This window comes from Poecile atricapillus, chromosome 5 (genome assembly GCF_030490865.1).
Source record: "Poecile atricapillus isolate bPoeAtr1 chromosome 5, bPoeAtr1.hap1, whole genome shotgun sequence".
Taxonomy (NCBI): Eukaryota; Metazoa; Chordata; class Aves; order Passeriformes; family Paridae; genus Poecile; species Poecile atricapillus.
In genome coordinates, this window is record NC_081253.1 from 27,142,484 (window position 1) to 27,167,476 (window position 24,993).

At 39.9% G+C, this 24,993-nt stretch overlaps 1 protein-coding gene across 4 annotated transcripts in view; it reads right to left on the reverse strand.

Moving 5' to 3' along the window:
• Nucleotides 1-24,993, reverse strand: part of SPATS2L (spermatogenesis associated serine rich 2 like) — a 76,721-nt gene that overhangs the window by 35,486 nt on the left and 16,242 nt on the right. For 2 of the 4 annotated variants that reach the window (XM_058840171.1, XM_058840172.1), the window contains exons 2-3: nucleotides 23,115-23,186; nucleotides 5,707-5,770 (exon numbers count right to left, since the gene is read on the reverse strand). In XM_058840171.1, the coding sequence (XP_058696154.1) occupies nucleotides 5,707-5,745 (39 nt within the window). In that variant the 5' untranslated portion in view covers nucleotides 5,746-5,770; nucleotides 23,115-23,186. The remainder of the gene's footprint in view (nucleotides 1-5,706; nucleotides 5,771-23,114; nucleotides 23,187-24,993) is intronic. The other 2 variants (XM_058840173.1, XM_058840174.1) reach the window with 1 other exon arrangement.

The following is a 24,993-nucleotide window of genomic DNA, read 5'->3' on the forward strand; positions in this document are numbered from 1 at the left end:
ATGATAGACAGCATTCCAGGACACCTAGAGAATTCAGTAACATACCTTCAGAACCACAGATAATTAATGCTATTAATGTCAGCATTAGTTGAGAATCTGTCTCTGACAGTAGTTAAATTCCTGGGCTTTCCCTTCTGCAGCCTAACAGGAAAGCACTTTACTTTGTGTATTACTAAGAAAACTTCCTCAAAATTTCAGCTTACAAAAGCTATCTTAAAGCAATCACAGATCTAAAATACAAATCTGTAATCTTGAAAAAAACCTGTATACAGTTGAGAACATGAAAAAGGGAACCCAGGTCTACCTCCATTTATATCCATGATCCAGAGCTCAAGTCCTGCTAATGCTTACTGCAATTTGAGCCAGACTGTATCTCATCAGGACCAGAATTCCACAGGCATGAGGATGTTTTTTGTCTGTCTCTTACAAAAAATGTTGAAGACTGCCCAGAAGTGGAATCAAAATTTAAAGAGGTTTCAAGTCCCCTCAGATAAGCTTCTACCTCACAATAAAATCCCCAATGTCTGATCAGATATACTTAACTATTCTTCTGATGAATACTGTTAAACATCTCATGTGGGGCAAAGTTTTGTCTCACAATAAAAAAAAAATAAAATTAAATGAATCAGTAACAGGTTACTTCTGGGGATTTTAGCATACAGGAAAGGACACTGAATTCTACCCTCTCATGGCAGCTTACTCTAAGTCCTCACAAATACCCAACTCACAAGAGTTTCCAGGTAAGTCAAGCTCAAAAAGAAACAGCCTGCCTGGAAGTTGTGATACCAGATTACCTATTCCACATGCAGAACCAAGCTGACAGTGATGTGTATTCCTCTAAACCCTTTTAAGTTCTCTGTCAAGTTTCAAATGGTTCCCAGGCAACTGTAACAACGTGGACTCAATCACTGCCTGTTTGCTGCTCTGCTCCATCTGGTTTCCCTTGGCATCATCTCAAAGAGGATGTTTCTGGTGAATAAGTAACATATCCGGGGTTCAGAGAGTTTGTTTATGTATTTCTGACACAGTGACAAATTAAACTTCTTTGCTGAAAGCTCACGGCTGTTCTGAAACCCCTGAACACAGCTGCTCTGATCCCCTTGAAGTAAGTTACTATTATGATCACTTAGAAAGAAATATTCTTACTTATGCTTGGTTAGGAAAACTAACGCTGATCCACCTTCACTTTGTACTAAACATTAAGATCAACAGTTTTTCTCTAAGTTATGAACTAAATTAATTTATAACTATGGGTATCAATAAACACTGACATTTCCTACTTTACTTTTAGTGCATATCAGTAACAAATTTTTATGTACACATATACACCATTCAATTCCATTACACCCACAATTTCTCCCAAATCCTGCAAGTGAAGTGGGGAAGGAGGGCTGCCTGCAGAACTGCTGGCTTTGATAACCTAAGAATTTAGCATTAACAGATGTCCTTGCCACATTAAGCAAGAAAATGCATTTTAAAACCATTTATGGTAGAATTTTTATAAATGTTTTGAACTTCTATACAAACCTATTTCATGAATACAATTTGACTTGGTTGCATTAAGAAGCTATTTCTTACACTGGAGACATTTTCCCAGAAGCTTTACTAAGTTCATTCTGAAAAAATTGAACAAGTGTTTGAGCAAAATGACAGCTTTGATTAGATCTGTGCCTCTCTTTCTGCAACATAATCTATTTATCACCCTGATGCCTTCTGGTCGCTTATTCCTAGTAAGCCCCAAAAAGTTCTACTTGCTGCAGTAAACTTCCCTAGGCACTTGTCATGGATTTATTATTTCACTCTTATCCATCAAATAGAAAGCCAGACATTGTAATATTTTCTTTCAGGATTCCTGAGAAGTTTGGCTTAGTAAGAACTCTTCTACTTGAGTGATGACAGGACCATTTACAGACATAAGTCTGTGATATCCTTAACCTAAGTTAAATGGCTCATCAAGAGACAAAAGTGCATTTTGATCAACTTTTCTGGTCTTTGAACAGTCCATCTACTTCAACACATGGGCAAAAACAGCTGCAAAGGTCAGCTTTAAGGTGAAAGTGAAATCACAGATTGGAAACTATCTGCTTTTGTAACGCATGATTTTAAATTTACATACTGCTTCCATTCCTTCCACTTGAAATCCTACTCTTTCCTTGCATGCGGACTATTGCTTATGAAAACCACATTTATGGTGTAATGCAAACAAAACTGTGAAACCTCCAAAACCACATCTGAATAAAATTTCCTTCTTGCAGTGCTGTCCATCTGCTCCTCCAGCTCTGACACTTGAAATGACAAATGAGAAATCAAGCCTTTCAGAACTTCAGCAAAGCTTCACTACTAATAGAATCTCAAAAGGAGAATTTTCATCTGAATGAGTATTTCACTAATTCCAGCTCACAGCAGATCTCACTTGTTCAAACGTGTTTAGACACACAACAAATTAAAAATAAAAATTAAAAAAAAAGAAAAATAAAAAAGATGGGCCCAAAAGCAAGTCCTGAAGTTTAAACAATTCCTGATATTTCTTTGGATCAAAACCAAAGTCACATGCCAGAGATGAATGGTTATTCTGGGGAGTGCCTGATATTCACTCTTCTCTTGTTAAACTAAGAGGGCCTAATTGTTGCAGGAGACAATACATCTCTTGTCTTTCCTCACTCCAATTGCTTCTTCTTTGGAAGCCTTGTAATTCAGAATCTCAGCACCTCTTCTGGTGATGTACTAGGTTAATGCTTGAATACCTCCTTTGATTTTATGGATTTTGGATGCAAGCCAATGAGTTTGGCTCATTTTATCCCTTAATCCAGTGAACTTTTGTGCATATGATATGAACTATGTATAACACTCCATCTCTGAAAATCCTGATACAAAAAATAAGTACTTATTTTCAGGCACAGAGATGATTATGAGTGTTACGAGAGGCAAGGGGAAGAGTGGAATAATGAAGGAAGACTACGGCAAGGGTCAGGGCAGACGGAATCATTCTGAGAGAGAACCTGATGGTAAACTTCTTATACTAGCTATGCAGGCAATTAATAACCTTTGTGTCGGCTGAAATGCAGAATTTAGGTTAATCCAGAAAAATCTGTGGATTATATGCCTGAAAATATGGTAATTGAAACAGTCCTGGCTCCCCCACAAAGTACCACAGCTGCAGGAGTCTCTGCCAACTATGGAAACTTTCATTAGCCTTCCTAACATCACAGGCCAACATTTATATAAATCTCTTGGGGGAGAAAAAAAGAAGATATGAAATAGAATGTTTAACCTATTGACTCTATGAACTATTTCAGCGGAAATGCCAAGAATGAACTATACAAGTATCACTATCACAGTAGCATTCTCTTATGACTCAAATTCAGGGGTGGGTGGGGCTTTACAGAGCCTGGGTGTGAGTGTAACGTCCAAAATACCTACATTGGCCTCACACCACTTTTAAAACAGTGGCAGAGATTTTACTTTCTTGAATAACCAGAAGCTGATCATGGGGAGAACACAGGGAAAGGTCACCACTGGAAAAAAACCCAAACAACCGCCCTTCCACACCCTCCAAACAGAGAACAAACATGCTGAAATCTGAATGGGATCTGCACCACATTTTTATCACAGTGAAACAACCTTTAATTTAAGGAGAAACTTGTGTGCTACTTTTGCAGAAACTTAGATGAGTATTTGTATGCAGATGGTACAGCTCCTTTGGCTTCATGCAAGTCCTAGCAAGATCAAAGTCTTAAGTACTATGATTGCAAGCACTAAGGTAGAAGAAAATGAGAACTGGAAAGGGACTGTATTCTAAGTCTGTTCTTTTAAACCAGGCCTGCTTGTATTTACACTGATGGCAATGGATTTGTGGAGCCCAGTAGAAGTATTATATTTATAAACCTTGTGTTTTTACCCAGAAATATTGCCTCCCAAAAGATGGATAAAAGTAAACATTAAACTCGCTCTGCTTCAGTGCTGTGAGGCATGACCATGGAAGCTCTGTAATCTAAGTGAGAAAAGGATGTGACTTTAACTCTCTTACCAGCACCCTGTAAATATGTCTGCTTTTCAAATATGCAAATGAAATCCTTATATTTTAACAGTTTATGTACAAATATTATCCAAGGCAACTCTGCAGGACTTACTTCAACTTTTTCCTTGTATTTCTAGTGCATCACTCAAAGACTTCTGAAGCTAGTCACTTCATAGTTCCTCAGTTTGTTGCTGCCCATGTGGTAAACCAAGTACAAGACACCAAACAGAGCCACTGCAATCCTTTATTAAAACAAGAGGGACTTGCCCAGGTGCAGTGGCTCTCTGAGCACGATACCTTCTCAGATGACATATGTAGACTGCATGTGGCTTATGCTGTTTGGTCACTAACTCTTTAGGCAGTAGGTTATTAATCTCTATTTTCCAGAATAAAACCCAATGATTTTGCAAAAGAATTTCAATTGCTAATAAACCAAGTTTTCAATTTGGTGTAGGGATTTAGTGGCACTAAATTCTGATGGAAGATACAGGAATAAAGAGTGGAACAATTTACAACAGAGTGTATTGATGCTATTATTTTCCTGCCTTAAAATGCATATGCTCATAAACATTTGATTTTGGGCACTCCCAGCAGAAATCACACTTGGAACAGCAGATATCTACTGTGAATAAAGCTCCTGTTGCAGTTCTTCATTCTTAAACTTGCAGAAGACAAACACATGATTTATAAAATCCTGCACTTGTAAAACAGACTTAAATAAAAAATTTCAAGATACACAGTAAATATGCAGAGCTTCAATTGATTTACTGAGTTGTATTTTGAGAATTACTGTAGTTTACCTTTGAGAACCCTGACACCAGGGAAAAGAATTTGATGACATTACTTTCTACTGCAAGATCATCATGCTACTCAATTTTAAAACCCTGTGCCGTTATTAAGGACTAAAGAAGATATTCATCACCACGACAAAGATTCATATTGACGTGCAAATCTTAAAGAACGTTGATCCAATTGAGATGTTGACAATAAATACAAGGTAAAACTACTCAAAAAACAGGCACTTGGGCAGTGCAACAGGTAAGGAACTGTTCCTTGTAAGGAGAGATAGAGCAAAAGAAGTTCTACGGTTAGATGGTCTCTCCACAATCTGCCTGCTGAGAGTCACAAAAGTTCTCCTGACCTACCTCATATCCTAATTAGCTTTAGGTCCCTTACTGCTCCTGAAAGGGTGAGAAGGCTCTAGCTCTAGCCAAGGATATGGAGAAGACTCACTCAAGCACACGGAATGCGGTTAAAAGCAGACATACTTTCACAAAGAAAAGTAATCTACTCTTTTCAGTTCCTGCACTTTCAGGAATTACTTTGAGTATAGGTATAACATTTTTCGGCAGGAAATTATTTCTAAAGGGCATGTTTCTTCAATGCCTGCATCTTGTACAGAAGCAATCATCCCAAAGTGCTGTTCTCCACAGCATCAGTGTGCACAGGAATTACAAAGGAATAAGGGAAGACTATCTGACAAAACCGTCTCTCTGCAAAAAAAGTAAAAATGCTTCTCGTCAAGCAAGATTCAGATTAGTCCTATCAATACCTGCCTGTGTACTTAACTTCATGCACAGAGTCAACACATAATAAAGTTCAGTATGTGAAGAGTGTTGGAAAGAGCATAAATTAAACATGTATGCAAATATAATTTTGGTTTGCATTGTACAGTTACTTGAACCTACCTTTTCCTTGATATTTACAGGAGAATTGATTTCTGCCATCTCTATTCAGAGGAGAGTAGTGTCTCTGAAATGAGAAAAAAATCAAAGAGATTAATTTGGAGGTTTTTGTCCCAACCTGTCAAAGCTACACCTGTAATGACTAATTGTATATGCTTATCTGTAAGCATTAGAGAAACATGAGAACACAATGTCCTGCACAGCAGTTCTCAATCCTGCCAAAAGTTAAAGCCAGACCAAATTTCCTACCTTCCCCAGATTAGTTCTGCAAGCGCATTTAAAATGCCTTATAGCTATAAATCTAGATAGAAAGCATATCACACTTCTCCCAGCCATGTCTCCCATACCTTGTTCTGAAACTGTAAAGAGCCGGAGTACCTTAAATGAACTCAACAGCTCCTGTTTTCTCATTCACCAGTATTCTCAATTTTTGCCAAAAGAATTTTATCAATTAATGCAGTCCTAAAAGCAGCTAAATGTGCCAGAAGGTTGGGCTGACAAGTGCTGCACGGCTGTTTGTTGTTTGTTTTTAATTCAAAACTAATTCAGAGGATTTAGTCACACAGCTCCTACTAAAACTAACAGGGTCTGTAGATTCAAATCCCTAAGTCGCCTCTGAAATCTTGGGCACATGAATGGAATTTGCATGTGATTAAGAAACCCTGCAATACGCTTTCTATTTCCAGTTATGTGGCTGGGTAAGTGAGAGACACTATCACATGATGAAGAGTTAACACAGGGAAAGGAGTCCCATTGCCTAATTGTGCTTCCATCAAAACCAACTGCCTTAAACTTCACTAAAGAATAGAGCTGAATCTTCACATTTTAAAATTAAATCACACACAAAGAATCACAGCAAAGACTAAGTCAATGAAATACAAGTTTGGTTTGCTCACTCCCTTTAAATCTACTCTACACTGATAAAAAGGTATAGGTATAGACATATGAGAATGAACCCTTAAGTTAATTCTAATTTTTTTAAGTTGGAACACCTCCTTTTCCCCATTTGAGCATTTGCTATGTGGACTGATATGTGTTCCAAAAATTACTCTAAATCTCTTTTCATGCCCTTAAACAATCCTCCTTAAACTTCTTCTTTGAAACATGGAAGTTTAGTAAAGTTCAAATTCCAGAAATTAAGCACTTCTCCTACATTATTCACTGACAACATTTAAATCTTATAATTAAGTTCTGTATGCACCCATTTTCTAACTAAAGAGATGAGAGCTGAGGAAGCATATGGGGAAGAGATAATAGGAAGACAAAAAAGAAGTTCATTTGAGTTTTGGTCTGATGAAGAGCCAAAAGACAAAATAATTTCCATTGCCGGCTATTAAAGACAGTCTTGAAATGAGTAAGGCTCTTGTGCCATCTCCATTTTACTATACCATGAACAGATGCTCTATTAGAACTCAAATACTTATTATTATATTAAATCAGTGTCTCAAATGCTTAGCCAAGACTACAGTCTCACTATGTTTGATAAGCCTTCTTGGCTAGTGGGCCACTGTGCCACTCTGAAGGCCTTACTGTCTGCTGGTATCTCAGAACGGAAGGTTGCCCTTCCTGCCCCCTCCTTACGTCAAGAATGAAAGAGCTTAAATTAGTTTCTTTGTCAAGCCCACCCAAAGGCTAGAAACAGAATTAAAAACATCTGGACAGAGCAGGCAGGAAGATCACACAGAAGGTAAGTTCAGGGCAATTCCATTTCCAATATATAGTGTGTTTCAGTAACAAAAGAAAGGTGTTGAGAAATGCTTGTAGCCTGTAGTCTCTAGACAACTCTTTTTTTAATGTTCTACTTGTCTTTGCTGTCAGCTATTTCTCATGCCAAAGGGGCAAAGAACATGAGATACAGATAATCAACTTCCCCATGCAAACTGGAAAAATCAGCTCTAAAGTTACTCTAAGTCTTCATCTCCCTTGCTGCTTCTCATAAAAGCATGACTTCTACCTAGTGACATCAAACCCATGCTGGACAGGTCCTGTTCTCTGTTTCAGAGATACCTGTATGGTAAGGAATAGTTAAGGAATTCAACTGGATTGCTCTTGTATTTAGTACCGAGCAGATTTTGTAATGCTATCGACAACTGATCAATGCACTCTTGCATACTGATTCAAATGCACTTAATCCGATCCAGCACCTCATAACAACATTGACAAAAAAAGTAAAATCTGTTCCTGAAGAATCAAACACACAACACAGTTAAGAGAGCTAACAAGTCTTCTGGCCTTAGAAGTTTATTAATCTATAAAAAACAAAAAAGTAATGGGAAAATATCTTTGTCACTTTAAATCCTCAGGTTCTTTTTCAATATATATGTTACCAATTTTGTGCCAAAATTGTACATTTTAAAACTGCACCTTGTATGAAGCAAATTAATCCAAACAACAATATTTTGTGAGAACCTCATGCCTCTCAACTAAGGTTTTTTCAAAGATACTAGTTAAATAATAATTGAAATTTAAATTAATTTTGCTGATTAAACCCTACTACCTAACCAATTCTACTCTTTTTAGCAATGCTCTGACTTGATTTAAAACCAGATATAAAAGCTTCATTCAACACCTTGCCAGAATTTGATGTGCCTCTTCTTTGCTGTGCACTGCAGGTGTTACTATGATTATAGCCTTCCACTAGTAAATGTGATGCTGATTCAGCTAGCTTGCAACTGCAAGCTGTTTCAAAAAGACCTGGCATGCTCCACAAAACATACCCTCTACTTCTTTCTTCCTTTCTCGCTCTTTTCTTTTCCTTTTAAGATAAAAAACTAAGAGGACACCAGCTTTTACAAATGGATGGACCCATTTCTCTACACTTCACAGACTTCATTAATATGCATATTACAACTGTCAAAATGAAGATGCTAAAACTGAGTTGGAGCTATTTTTCATTCACCTTCTCCAAGGACAGATAATTGAAATAACATGCATAAAACACTTGCTCGTTTATATAACTCAGTCCAGTACTGCTTGTTACATAAAATACAGATGATACATTAAAAAGAAAATGTCAATGCTGCACTAATTTTTAAAAGCATCATTCTTTATGGCTATACTTAATAGCTAACAAATTTTATTTTCTCATTGTTGCACCAACTGATTTATTGACTTAACTAGTGTTTTTTCTCTAGTGTTATTTTAATCTCAGTATTTAACAACTACTTAGTTTCTAATCCTGTGGCAAAAGACTACAGCACATCCATACTTTTATGAACAAAATAGTCCCACTGAAGTTTACAAGCTTTATCTCCAGGCTTGGATCTAAGTTTGAGCTGCTACATTCTCACCCTGAGTTCTGCATCAAAGCTCCTTTCTCTGTGAGTTGTGGAACATCAAAATAGGACCCTCAGCCAAGCCCTAAAGGCACCTAAAGCCAGTGGAGAACAGTACTTTACATGTCACCAGCAGCAGGCACAGAAAAGAATGTTTGGACAAAGATCTCTAACAGAAGATTTTCTGCATTGGCCAAGATTAATTTAATACGAGTACTAAATTTAAAACACACAAAACATAGAGTATATGAGAGATTCTCAGCTTGAATGTCAGCTTACATGCTTTTGTCTTTCTCCACCATCTCCTGCTTGCATTTCTGCTCCTGAAATGTCATTGCAAATCATGCCAAAAGACTTCCAAGAAAAATAAATTAATGAAAAAAAAACCTCAACAAACTACAAAATCCTTTAGATAAACGGGTCATTAATTTCTGATACAGATTTCCAAATGCATTACCTGGAGCAGGAGATCACTCTCAGTTTCTCATTACATCCTGACCTCAAATACTGACAGGGAGTTTTTTCTACAGTTGCTACACACATCCAAATGAGACATTTCACTTGCCTTGTAAAATGAAGCATTTCAATAGCATTGAAGGGAATGCTGCAGAGAAGACAGGACTACTTTTGGCAGAGTTTTACTTCTCTTTTTAAATGAAGCAATTCATATTAGTTCATGCAAATTTAAGCTACCACAAACCTGAACCAGGGCATCTATGGTGCTGGCACATGCTCTGTCCTGCTGACCTTAACTGTAAGCAGCAACGTCCAGCAGGCAGACAGTTACAGGAACGGCCTTTAACCACTGCAGAAAAATATGTCAGAGCTCACCTGTCACAGCCTAAAGTATGTTATGGGCTGCTTGCCCAGCCTTTACACAAGTGTCCTTTCTGTCTCCAAGCAGCAGTGAAATCCCACTACTGCTGTGTTAAGCTTCCAAAGAATGCCTACCACCTTCCCACTGGTACCAGCATCAGAGGTGTTTGGCCCACAGACACCTTCCAGCCAGCCAGACCCTTGGGTAAAGCTGACAAACACTCTATCCTATACAACATTATGGGTGGGTGGGGCTGCCTGCATCTCAAGCATCAAAGAATCACAACAACTCTCTGTCTCACTGCTGCAAAACCTGGCACATTTAAATTTCACACTTCAAAACTCTGTCAGATGCTCCCCACTCACAACAACAACAAAAAAATCTCCTTGCAAATACACAGAGGAAAAGTAGTTTATGAAAGCATAAGGGTTGCCAGAAAGATACAATTTGCAAAAAAACTCTGTCACAGTAAAGTCTATCAGAGTGGAGACTCTGTGTGACACCTGCTCCACCACTTCTGACATCTGAAAACGCAACTTTGGCAAGGGGGAATCAGAAAACTCCCCATTAAACAGCATATAATAATCTGCTATTGGTAGGATTTCCCACCTGTAGGCTTATGGATGAATGCTTTCCTACACCCCAAAAAAGTCATAGTTCCTCATCTACCCACTGCAACTGTTTCCATTTATAAGGAAATACTACCCCAGCAAACCAAGAATTCCAGGTCTAACTGACTTGACCCTTGCCAATGCTTCTGTAATCCCAGTCACTGAGTGAGCTTTGTCTATTAAAAGAAAAACTAGAGTTTACAATTTTGTCATTCAAAATTTTTCATTAAGCAGAACACCAGAATATTAATTTTAATTATTTTCTATTTTTAATTACAGAGTCTCTTCTCATTTCCAAATAGTTCAGTCAAAATCCCCCAGCTCCAAAAAGCTAGACATGTATGGGCCAAACAAAGGAATCACCATTTTAGAGGAACTTCAAAAAATAAGAAAAAAAAATGCTAAGTACCTGCACTGGTTTTGGCTGGGATTGAGTTAATTTTCTTCACAGTAGCTACAACACATGGATGTTGTAGTTACTGCCAGCATTTCTTACACAGCATCAGCACCTTTTCTGCCTCTCACCCCACCCCAGCAGCGAGGAGACTGAGTGGCACAATAAATTGGGAGGGGACGGAGCCGGGACAGCTGAGCAAAGGGATATTTCATCCATATCATATGATGTCAGGCTCAACATACAAAGCTCTGCCACTCAAAGCTCACTCCCATGGGGAGGCAGTGAATGAGCAGCTGTGTGGTGCTTAGTTGCTGGCTGGGATTAAACCATGACAGTATCTAATGAGATTGTAGCAGCCTGTACTATGCTTTCATCTTCTCTATTTCTACCTTCTCTACAGAATTACATCTCATTTTCAAATGGGATTCCTATCCATCCATATATATTATATTACACTGCCTTGCCTGCAGACTTCCACATGCCCCAGGTAAAAGCAAAACCAGCAGAATCAGAGACACATGGCCTCCATTTCACATTTGACTTTGTTTCTCATTATAAAGAAATACTACTAGAGAGCTGCACATGAAGCCTGAGATGAACACTATTTTTCTGATGCAGTTTTAAGCTCATACTGTTGCACCAGAAAGACTGAAAAAATTCCTGAGTGAGATTCCAAAATTAAAGCATTTCAGAAATTAATTACTTTGATTTTCACACAGATTGTATTTAAATAGAAGAAAAAATTAATTAGGTCAAATGGGCAAACATTAGCATGCCACTGATTGTGAAACTACAAGAAATACCAAGATTCATGACATTTGTCTTCAGTATCTTGAGATTTGCAATGGGTATGATTTTGTATCTGCTGTAGATTTGTGCCTAAAGATAAACATAATAATTAAATGCATAAACATAACCAGGAACACCCAGGCCATATTAACAAGTATCCTCACAGCTGTCCTTTTATGTCCCTTAAGTCCTTTTGTGTCACTAGGAATGAAGACATCTAGTAAAACAAACATAAATTTTATTAATACAGAACTGGTGTTTTCCAGTACTGCTTTATAGCTTTCTAATGACTGCATGTAGAAATTTTCTATCCACACCATTATTTGGTACTTCCTTCTTTTTGGAAGTTTGAGATTAGCCACTCCAGACCAGTTAAGCACCCTGGGTAAGTTTCATGACATCTGAGGCCTTCAAAATCTTTTCCTTTAAATAACTGCATAAACATATGTATGGGAGTGCACACACATTCCAGAACGTTCCCCATCTGCAGAGTCCAGTCCCACTACCATCCCCAGTCACGCTTGTCTCAATCACAGAATGCAGCTGTTGCCTCTGCATTCTCCCTCCTGCTCAGCTATTGCAGCCACACTCTCTACTGGTCACCACACTCTTCCTGAAACCTACTGGCTGCAGATCTGGAAACAGGATGCAGGAAATAAAACGTCTCACTGATTCCACATGTATCTCTGGATTCCTACAGTAAGGAGGCTTATGCTTCCCCATTGTTTATCACCTCTTCCTGATGATTTCTGAAATGTCTGACTACACAGTCTGAGGAAGAAGCAGATGTCTCAGATCTACAGCCTTGCAGGCTGTTTGCTTGGGAATGGGCAGTAAGGGGTAAAGGTTTGGTAAATGTGCAGTGGTGCATCAGGAACTCAGTTATGCTATTTAACACTATAAAGTCCATATCTGAGAGACCACAGACCTATCTGCTAAAAAGAAAAAAGGGACAAAGGTGAGAGTGGGATATGTGAGGAAGAACAGTTCTTAGTACCTGAGTGTCTGTCTTCTCCTCAGATTTCTGCCAAGGGCAGGAATGGCTCTAAGCATGTACCACAGACACACTGCCATGTCCAATCAGTGTTGCAACAAAATGCTTAGGCACCAGTAAGTTCTGTACCTCATTCTGGTAAAACCAACTGCTCTTTGACCTTGTTACGCTCTCCCCTTCCTAAGCAGAGATGGTACCCATGTAACGCAGGGAGTGCCTGTGCTTCTCCCCTCTTGCCAGCTGACTTGCTTCCCTCTCCCAGTTCCAATGTGTGAGAAGCCAGACCACCACTTAGGTGGGCTCCACAGGCATTTGTGTTTTCACAGATGTGTTGTGTGAGGGAACCTCAGGTCCTCCCTGCACCTAGTGCTGCAGCTGCACTGTGTGAGAATCCTGCAGAGGAACATTCTAGCCCTTACCACGGTCACATTAAGAGAGGGTCAAAAGAAAGCTGGCATCTTCCCCAATCTCCATTAATATTTCATCCAAACAGTTTACAAGTATTCAGTTATATAACTATATCTTTTGATACTGACATCACAAAATATTCTGCCTGTGTTTTCTATCACTGCTCCACAGACAACAATTCACCCTTGGCTACAAGCGAGGCTGCTAGCAAACCCTCTTCCTGTACTGTCTTTGAATGCTGGGTCTGTCCTATCAAAGCAAAGCTCTTCTTTAACACAAGTTTTGGTGTGGCTTCCCCAGAGACTGGGGTCACTGTACAAGCTGGTGGTCACTCATGGCAAGCGACTGACACCCTCTAACAGTGACCACCAGTTACCACCTCAGAGACCTGGGAGTGTAACAACCTGCTACCTCCAGAATATGGCTCAGTCTGAGAAGGATCCAAACCAGTAGTTTATATTAAGGTCATTAGTGCCATCCTGCATCTGAGCAATGGAGATCAATTTAAAAAGCACATAAAGAAAGGCCAGCTCTGCATTATTTATAGCAATTTACTGGAATGAAGAACAGAGCTGCAGGAGGGGACACATGAAAGTTCTGTGTAGAGCTATGCATCCATGTTTCAACAGACAGGTACCAGTACAAAGCAAATACTCTCTAACTGCTGACATACATACATACATATATATATATATTTATATATGTGTATATATATATAGGCAGGCACATAGACATACAAAGAATAAATAAAATGCTTTATGAAATAATCATACTTTTAAGTAAAATAAATTTGAAAATAAAGTAAGTACCATTATTTCTTTTAAAAATAGCATTCTAAACATTGAAAAATATCCCCAAAACACATGTGACAGTACACATCTAAAACAAAACCTAGGAATTCAGATTCAAAAAAATGTCAAATTTCTGGAAGGGAGGCTTATTGCACAGCAGCAGGCTTTTCCATTAAAGGACATTTTACAGGATAGAAGAGCTATTTTCTAGTGAACATTCAAGGGACTTAGGCACACACTCTGAAAATTCCTCCCATCCCCTTTCTATACTAATTAGTAGCCAAACATTTATTCTCAAGCCAGATCCTTTCTAAAACTGCACAACTTGCCATGTGAAGCAGTGAGTCAGCAATCTAAAATCAACAGTTTCCCACCTAAACTGTTGGACATGGTTTGAACTCCATATCCAGCTGGTTTTGTCACCTAAATAACTATCAAATATACTGCTAAGAGCCTGTGAGTGGTCAAATGCACATGTAGTTCTAAACTGAGGTGACAACACTTCCTATTGCTCCTCTTTCTGACCCATCCAATTTAAAACACCCATTTACCAAAGAAGGGAACACTCAGCAACACCAACTCTACTCCACATAAAGAAGCTATAGCAAACTATGAAAATACCAAAAGGCTGAAACAGTGTAAGGCAGAAAGTCACCCAACAATTTGTCATTTCATAGTAGGAAATTATCAACTCATTAAAATCTTTGGAATTTTGGAAAAAATGAGGAGTTCTATAAATGTTTATATAAAGAACATGAAACAGCTCAAATAGAAGAGAGAGAAAAAACTCATCCCAGCAGCTCAGTGACAAGGGAATGTTTCCAGCCTACAGACACGGAAGATCTAGTGCCTGCTCCAAACCAGCCTGCTGCCACACTGCAAGAGTACTTTAACCCCATGGCCATTCTTAGAAGAGGACTTTCCCTAAAGAGTTTTCTTATTTTCCTCAAACACATCTATTAGCCTCCTAGAGCCAGGTAAGAGCCAGCAAAAGCATATCCCCAGAGCTCCAAAGGTAGGAAACCCAGGACCACTGCATAACAACCACAACTGCCCAGTGGCTGCTCAGGATAAAGTACCCATTTGCTGGCTTCTGATGGTCCCCACTTCAGGGACTGCACCCAGGAGCTCTACTGCCCCACTTCTGCATGAGAATGTTGCTGGAAGCCTAGAGCCCATGTTCTGCTGGCTGGTGTCCTAAAGAAACATCTGCAGAGCATCACTGTGATTCAGCATTATCTGAATTCCCAGTTTTACTACATATATCATACTAGTAGAGCTGAGCCCAGTTGACAATAGATGAATTCAGCTACATGGTCAGTAAAATGGTTCTCTCTGATAGGCAGGAGGGAGGGCTGGAAGTTCTGGAAAAAAAAATTCAGACTGAGAAAACTCACTTTCCACAGTAAGACTTGCCAAAATAAACATTAGCCTCTTGCTCTTCCTCAAGCGCCTCAAAATATCTTCCTAAGCATAGTGATAAAGAGCACAGAAATAGCAAAAAACAATCTACTCAAATTCTACATCTGCCTGTAAAACAACATGCAAAACTCCTGCAAAACAACAAAAAGGTTAACTTTCAGTTTTTAAAAACGAGGTATTATCTTCCAAGCTGTTCTTGCCAGGGACTTGAGCTATTAAGCCATTTATGCTGGCTCCTATTTCAGCTCAGAACGGGATGCCAAGAGACAGCGTCGCTTCATTTGCTTCTGCGGTTGCCCAAATGGGGACTGCTACAAGAGCACGGCATGGGAATGCTAACAGGGAAGTATGTAAAGTGCAAGCATTATTACTAGCCTCAATCACAGTGGTTTCTCTAAACCATAAGGGCAGGAGTACAAAAGTGAATGTCAGGAAGTGTTCAAATTCACACTTGTTTTGGACATCAAGAAATAAATTATCACAAGGAATCAAACTTCTACTAGCAGACTGGCACAGTATAAATTCTCAATCTTGGAATAAACCCCAACTTCAAAGATGGTCCTGGAGCTATTCTGATTTCAGCCTTCTTTCTATTAAGTATTTGAAGTCCACATCAGCTTTCCTTCTTGCTCAGACATCTCTGAAGAACTAGTTTACCATTGCTAAATGGGCAAGGCTGACTCTCAGCAAATATAATCCTTTGAAGAGCTACATGGACTTGAAGCAGCTTCTTGCTGGCCCCACAAGAGCCCTCCCCAGCTGCAGACAGAGAAGAAGTCATCAGAGCTGCCCTGACCAAGAGCATAAGAAAGCACCACAGTCATGATGAGTTGGCAAGTTTACAAGTGAGTATGGGGAAAGGAAGCACTTCACCAGAGCTCTGAAAGAGCTCCCTGAATAAAAGGTTTCTGATGAGAACTGATAAAAGCCAGGTGCTCAACTGGAGGCAAGACAGACCTGAAGAAGCCTTAGTGTGGTGAGACCTCAGGTAAGTAACATATATTTAAAGTATGGATAAGCATACTTTATGAGTCAGTGAGGTTATATATATCTCCTTGAAGGTAAACACCTGATTTAAATGTGCCAAAGCAGTCTGAACCTTCCAAAACCAAACACTGAAATTAAATGCAGCCTTTCATTTTCTATAAGCAAGTCACCTCATACAGCTCCTTTGAAGAAGATGCAAATTTTTCCTTGAACAGTATATAAATTATTATACATTATATACATATGCACACACACAAATATACGTACATAAAAGCTCCAACAAATGTTTACAAGTTTCTCTAGTAAAATGACCTGATGTATATCCACAATGAACAGACACAGGCCTAGTAGTATTCCCATATTAACAGAACCTGTAGAGACAGACACTACACTGTCACTGCCACAGACCTTTTGATATTCTTAGATTTACAACAAATGCTAGTCTTCCTCTCCTCCCCCACCTTCCTACTGCCAAAGAAAAAGTTGATTTTCTGATGTTAACAAAAAGTATTCCTGGAACTAACAACAAAAGCACATAAATAAGTTAACGCATAACAACTTATTGTTCATACAGTCCCTTCAATCTGATTGCTATTACACATGAATAAGCAGCTATTAGAGCATTTACTGGACTTTGAACTGCACTTTTTAGAGGTGAAATCCAAAAGAAACCCATTATTTTTTTCAACTGAAACCCACACTACCCAGCTACTTCAACATTAATTCTGAAAGTACAGTCAATCAATACAGACTGTGTACTGCCAAAAATATGAAAAGGTGCCTTGACCAGTCCCCCCCTTCCATACCCTCCCCAATAGTCAGGAGACAACCTCAAAAAACTGTTCTGCTTCTGAAGATCAATAGCATATGAAGTGTTGCTGACATGCATGAACTGAAGTCCCTGTTTAGACAGGTATATTAAGATTTTGGATTTTTTTTTTAAATTACAGATTTCTTAACTTGGCAAGGGCAATCCAGAGATAAAGCTGTTTGACTAGCTAAGACATATGGACAACAAATGGAGTAATCTTATCAACAGAATGAAAAGAAGATACTTATTTGTTGAGGAACATTTTCAAGAAAATAAAAGTATGGCTTATTTTAAGGTACTTTTCTCAAAGACAGGTAAGCTCAGTCACACTGTATAGCACAGATACAAAGCATCTTTCAGCTCTTCTGTTTGCACCCATTCATTCACTGGAAGCAATCTTATCTTTGGCATGCCAGAATCCATGAAATGATAAATTCCGTGGACAAACCTTTACTTTGCATCTGTCCAGAATTTCTGCAGATGAGTACTTAATGCAGCTTTGGAGGATAAGGTAACATAAGGCCAAAGTCAATCCTGTCAGCAACCACGGTAGAGCCTCTGGAATAACAGAGGTAAGAAGGGCAGGATGCTAAAAGCTGTGCAGCAGCAACTGTGGGTAGAGAGAGGACTAAGAAAGACTATGTGAAAGGAACAGCTCTGCAGACACCAAAATCAGTAGAGAAGGGCAGGACATGCTCCAGTCACCGGAGCCAAGACTCCCCTGCAGCCTGTGGTGCAGCCCAAGGTGAGGCAGCAGTGCCTCTGCAGCCCATGGGGTCCACAGGGATGCAGAGATCCACCTGCAGCCCATGGAGGACACCACACTGGAGCAACTGGATGCCTTAAGAAGGCTGTATCCCTGTGGGAAGCCCTCACTGGAACAAGCTCTTGGCAGTGACCTGTGGACTTTTGGAAAGGGTCCTAGCCCATGCTAGAGCAAGTTTGCTGGTAGGACTTGCGATGCCATGAGGGGCTCACGCTGGAGCAGGCTGTGCCTGAAGGACTGCACCCCATGGGAAGGGACCCTTGCTGGTGCAGTACAGGGATCTGCACTGGTGCAGTCTGTGAAGAGCTGTAGCTTGTGGGAAGGCCCCATGTTGGAGAACTTCACGGAGGGCTGTGTTCCACGGCAGGGACCCCACACTGGAAGAGGGGAAGAGTGTGGGGCGTCCTTCCCCTGAGGAGGAAGGATCAGCAGATGCAATGTGTAATGAACTGACCATAACCTGCATCACCCATCCATCAGCATTGCTCTGCAGAGGAGTTAGAGAACTTGGGAGTAAAGTTAAGCCTGAGAAGAAAGGATGGCTGGGAGGAAGGTGTTTTAAAATTGAGGGTTTTTTTCTCATTATCTTACTCTTACTGACTGGTAATAAATTAGGCTAATTTATCTAAGTCTAGTCTGTTTTGTCTGTGATGGTAATGGCTGAGTGATCTGTCCCTGTCCTCTTGACCCACGAGCCTGTTGTGACATTTTCTCTCTCCTACCCAGCTGAGGAGAGGAGGGACAGAGAGGCTTTGGTGGGCACCTGGTATCCAGCCAGGGTCAATCCACCACAAGCATGCAAAACAGCATGTTTTGTATGGGAACTTCTAAATTGTTTTAACTGCTAACTCTCACTCTGTTAATTAGCAACATTACAGCAGCATTGACAAGTTCTTATATATTGCATGTAGGAGCTATAAAAAACCCACTGCTGGTTAACAGGGTTACCACACCGAGCAAGCCAAAGTCTCAGCAAGTCACACTCCCAGTATTTCAACCTGCTCTAACCATCCTGTCAGTAGTAAGAACTGCCAGACAATAAACTGAGCTAGCTAGGAATTTCCCAATCAAATGAGTTTTTTTAGAGTTTGGTTGAAGCTACTTCAGCAAAACCAAAACATTTCTCAAACACCAGCTAAGCAAGGGTTCCCCAAAAGCTGACTGAACTCCCTGTCAGCCCGCTACCCTTTCCCAAAAAGCCCACATCACAGCACAACTTGGGATAAGCAAAGTTCAGCTTAACAAAGCAGGAAGTTACCATGGCTTGTGCAGACACAGAGGAACTGACCACAGCATTTATTATCAAGTAAAGCACTGTATCAGTCACGCCTTTCCTTCATTTATTCTAAAGCCTCACCAAGTAAAGGCAGAGGTGACTCCTGAATACCTAGTCCTTTACAAAGTGTTTGACTGTATTTTCATGAAGCCATGCACCAAGTTATCATCTTCATTCATAATGAGCAGTTCTGGCAGTCACTCATACAAATTTCTTACTGTAGACAAAAGCACAGTCAGAGCTGTGAATGCCACAAATTCACATCTCTGATTTAGCCACACACCAAAACAAGAAGGGCTGGCTCTGAAGGCAGCAGATGTGAGCTATGACTGGATTCTGTGGTTAACAGAGCTCTGTCACTGGCATCCACAGAACCAAGGACTTTGGCTTAAGAGATCTGGATTTATAGTTGCTTAATGTTTGGACTCTCCAATAATGGAGAAAAAAAGAAAAAAAAGGAACCACATATGAGACACAATTTACACAGGATGAGATTCAGTTCCATTGGTTGTCTTCCTTAAACACACTATTTACTTCCCAATAATATTGATACACAGAGTTTTTCCAAGACGTGAACTTTATCTATCACTATTTTTCCAGGAATTCTGCTCATTAACTGAAATCACACAGTCTAGCCACCTTGCTCACAATCAGAGCACAGCAAACAGGGAATGCTTTGGCTCTTTTTAAATTGCCTGAACTGTGCAGTTGGAAGAAAAAATTACAAGAACTCTTTCACCACTTTATCTCCACATAGACCCTGCTTTTGGAGAGGGCACAAATTACTGCCTTGATCCTCCCTTCTAGCAGAATACATATTCCATCCTAGTGGCCTCAGAGAACATTTGTTCCTTTGCTACCGAAAACAAAGGTTTCCATAATTCTTCCAACCTGTTCCAACTGTCCTCAACTCCATAGAGGGAACAGAAAATGGAAGTTATCAATGGCAAAGAAAAACCACCTGCTCTAATCATGAACCTTAACAGAGTTGATTATTTTAAGGCACAAAATTACATACTTATACAGACAGTAACAAGATGCACCTACAAGCAATTAGAGAATTACCCTTTTCTGACATAGGTCTGAAGTTCACACTGGCTATAATTTCTCCAGAACTGCTCTTGCAGGACAGAGTCAGCTTGAATGCAGGCCCCATTCAGACAAGCACATAAGTGCTACTGAATTCCCCAAAACAGATATTTTGAGACACTTTTCAGCAAAAAATTAACTTCAGCAAATTCTCAAGAGTCTTTTTGAACTTTTTCAGAAGTTCAAAAAAGAAGTTTCAGAAGTGTGCATGATTCTAATGAAAATTTCACATTTCCATGTACAACGAAACATTTTTAATCAAGAATACTCTGTTCTTACAATAGGACTTTGTTCTGATAATTCCTTTTTCAGTTTACATTCAAAAGTAAGTAAAAATGCAGTATGGTTTGGGGTTGTGGTGGGTCTGACTGGGATGGAGTTAACTTTCTTCACAGCAGCCCATATGGTGCTGTGTTTTGGCTCTGTGGCTACAACACTGCTGACAACACACCAGTGTTTTGGCTATTGCTGAGCTGTGCTTGCACAGTGTCAAGGCCACCTCTGTTTCTCACTATACCCCCACAGCCAGGCTGAGGGTGGGCAAGAGCCTGGGATGGGACACAGCTATTTCATGTGATGTATCCTCAAGTTCAGAAATAAAAACTGGGATAAAGGAAGAAAAGGATATTTTTGTTTTCAAGCAAGTTTTTTGGCTGTTATTTGGAGACTGGTTGGGTATCAGTCTCCCATCATCTGGTGTGCCATCTCCCTTGCTCTGCTTGTTTTTCACCCCCTGAACCCACTTTTTCTTCACCTATTAAATTGTTTTTTAACTCAACTCAAGAGCTGTCTTTGTTCTCCCTATTTTCTCCTCCATCCCCCTGTGGAGAGCTGCTGCAGGGAGTGAGAAGCTGTGTGGGTGCTTGGCTGCTGGCCAGGGTGAACCCACCACAGCAAGTCAAATTGAAAACCCATCCCAGACTGCTGTACTCTCTTCTCAGATTCTGAGCCACAACTTGCCCCAGTATTCAGTGTCTACAAAAACTCTATTCCTCTAGATACTTGTAGGGCACTTTACCTCCAAATACCTGAGCTGAGTATAATCCTCATCCCAACTCTACAGTCTGAGGAAGCATTTGTTATTCTCATTCTGCTGAGGGGTAAAGAAATGGAGGAAACTACATGAAAAGATTTTCAGAGTTGATTAAAATTTTTGGCTTCATTTGCAGAAAGAACATTTACACACAGACATCTTTTAGTAGCAATCTGAAGGTTTCTCAGAGCTGAAAAGCAATCACTTTGCAAGTTTTAAGAACTTCACTGACCTCCTTACTACTGCCCCTCCAAGTACAGTTTTCACAAAGATGGATGTTCACTATCAAGCCAGCAAATTTTCTTATTCTCAAGGCCACGCCTTCTGGTGTGGAAGACCAAAATGTAGCTGAAAAACCAGCATCTTTCACAGAAAACACTGCTTCTGAGAAAACCCTGTGCTGTATAACACTGCTGACAAGGGTGGAGATGCTTCCAAGATATCTCGCTCTCTAGGCAGCCCATCTGTTTCTGACAGCTCAACTTCTGGTCAGCAACTGACCCGATGAGTCACTCTGCTTGTACTATACAGAGCTCAGAGCCAGACAAGCAATATTTCATCATGTACTTGGCCACACTTGCAATCAGCAGATGCACAAGAACCACTCTGGGCACGTATCTTTTTCTTCTTTCCTCTGAGGAAGTCACACAGCTCACCACTACCGAGTTTAGCAGGCTGAACTATTAACTACCAGACTGATTCTATGCAGCCACTCCCTGTGAGCTTTCCACTACCAAAAGCTTTGAAAGTTTGCCATGTGGCAATTCTGTGTAAAAAGTCTGAAGAAGAAAGGAAATCCTTAAGAAACAGCATAACTGCCCCCACCAAAGAAACAGGGTGCGTGAAGTGAATAATGTGCAAATGAAAGGAGTTCTCCTTCAATCTATTTATTATAATAGTATTTCAGAAACTTCAATACATGATTGTATTTGTCACTGTGACACCCATGCTTAAGTGCAGGAGTATTGTTAGTGCATTTTACAGATTTAAAATTGAGGAATTAAGTGATTCAGTGATGACTTCTCAGGAAGCCATTCATAAGGGACACAATCCAGGCGTCTAAACTGCAAGGAAACTGAAGAACCTTGTGGACATTTGAAAAAAATGGTCATCTCCATTAGAATTACATGGAAGGATGAGGTCATAGTAGCCCACTTGTTAGATTCAGGCTTGGAACAGACTTACCTTATGATTTTTAACATGCTAGACACAGAGAAACTGCCTCCCTCAGACAAAATGGCAAAAGGAATTACTTGTTATGTTCAAACAAATAATTTCTTCAAAACAACCGGCAAAAACCATGGGGTTTAGACCATCTCTAAAATTAGGCATTTGCAGAGACCCCATTTCTCAGTTTTGTAGTCTATATGCATATTGTTATTATTTTTTAATTACTACAAAGCTGCCCCTTCCCACTACCCTCTGAATATCACCTTGGACTATACTTGGTGTGATATGACTTCAGCAGAACTTTTAGTTGCAAACCATGCTACATCTTCACAGTGGTTCGAACATTTACAAAAGATGGTGAGGAGAAGTGGTAGGACCATATAGCTTAAGCTGGTCAACTTACTGTCATAGAGAAAGAAGATAAAAGGCAAGAAATTTGTATAGAATGGTGAATGATAGACTCTGGAAACAAAACTACCCCAACCCTGTGAGTGTTCAAGGCCAGGCTAGATGGGGCTCTCAGCAACCTGGTCTAGTGTAAGGTGTCCCTGGCCATGGCAAGAGGCTTGGAACAAGACAATCTTTAAGATCTCTTCCAATCCAAGCCACTCAATGGTTTCCATATGATTCAGGTTCCAAGATGTTCAAATAGACTGCACTGCTGTGGTGAAAGAGCTCTCAAAGTTCCCGGCTTCTTGTTCCTACACTGACAGACCCGTAAGTAAAGAACCTTCCTATCTGAATGATCAGCAAAGAGAGATAAAAAGTATCTTACCACTGCAAATGGCTCCAGTTTCTGTTCCTATTTTTCTATCTTCTCCAATAGACTGTATCTCCCCCAAAAAAGCTGGAAGTTAAAAAAACAAACAAGTGCTTAATTAATTTTTTCTTGATTTGCTTTACTGTCTTCTCACAGGAGACTTTTGTGAAGAAAACATCCCTCATTCCTTTACTGCTGTGCCCAACACATGGGGGTGCCCTTACCTGTTTTACAGGGCTTATCTTTTCTAATGGCCTATCTTCACTGCCATGAAAGCTCAGGCAATCACCTAAGCCTCGCTGTTAGTCCCATTTCTGACCACACATACACATACAATCCACTCCTGAAACAAACCCATTTTTAAAGCACATACTTTAAGCTCAAATTAGTCAGCACATGGGATGTGCAGAAAGATAAACTTAAGCAACAAAAACTACTTTATCATTAATGCAAGAGAGCTGTAGGTGCAAGTTACCATAATGCAGCATGTACTAATCAAAAACCCCTCTGAGCAGCACTAGTGAAGTTTCACTGTGGTTATTCTCCAGAAACAACATTATCATCTCAAGAATACTAACTCAGATGAAACAAAGGGAAACCCAAAGAGTGACACCAGCACTTTGTTCGCAATACAAGGCCTTTGCTGATTTGCATATAAATTTCAGAGGAACTGTCCCCAAAGTTAAAGACACACAACCACATGGAAGGAAAACTGAGTGCCTGTTTACACCCATACACGGATGAATGGAAACTGATCTCCCAGTTTCATTAGTGCAGGGAAGTAGTTAAGTTTTGCATTCTCTTGTGAAGTTGTGAGGACAAGGCAGTCATGGTCTATGGTTTACCATGCATGCCAGATAGAAATTATTCCTCTTTGGCAACTATTAAGTGAGTTGCACACTGGTCCTTGTTTGCTTTGCAATAAGATCTGTTTAGCAGTCCCTCAGCTAATGCTAAGAGAATATTGCAACGTTTCTGAACATCCTGACTGCTGAAATCAGCCTCTACTAAACCACTATGACTGGATTGTCTTTAAAAATTTTCCCTTCTGTACTACAAAATACTCACTCTATGTACAGACTAGAAGTGTGTGACTGCTATCATATTTTATTCATTTTATCCTTATTGAAACTACGTATTTTGCCAAGGCCAGAATGAATTTTAGACTGTAAAAGTCTTGTCAGCATCACAGGTCTTAGTTTAAAACAAGGCAGAAAGCTTTTAATTGTTTCTGCATCCAAAACAGCCAGATGTTCCCTGAAGCACTTCACCTGGCAAAGGTTCGCACAACAAAGACTCTCATAGCTTATGTCCCAAAGTCCATTACAATCTAAACACACATTTCTGCATGGCTTGCTGAGTCACAGTTATGTTCAAAATCAAAGGAATGAATAGAGCAATTTAAAATGTGATGCTTCAGTGAAGAAATACAAGTACTCACACATGTCAGTGTTAAAGAGCACTTCTGGGTGTTGGGATCCACACAACAGGCACAGATCCATGAGATAAATAGAAGGGCTGGAAACCTGGTGAGGGAAGCATAACCAATTCCTTGCCTTTGGGCAGGATACCCCAGCCAAGCACTGGGAAGGAGGCCTATGTGATGGCCCTACCAGGAGTTTTTCCTTTGGGGCAAGCAAGGGGAAGATTTGGCTGTTTTCCTCAAAGGGACACAAGGAAGGGCTGAGAACTCATCCCTTTTGTCCAGTGAGCACCCGAATCAAAACAGAGAAGACAACAACATTCCTAACAGCTACTGCATTTCTTACACCAACATACAGACATTTAACTCCTTCCAGCACTGCCTGTAGTCTGCAGGAAGTATTTTTAGGATTTAAACACAGCAGTTCAGATCATGGACATTATAGCACTGAGGCACCCTAGTGATTCTTCT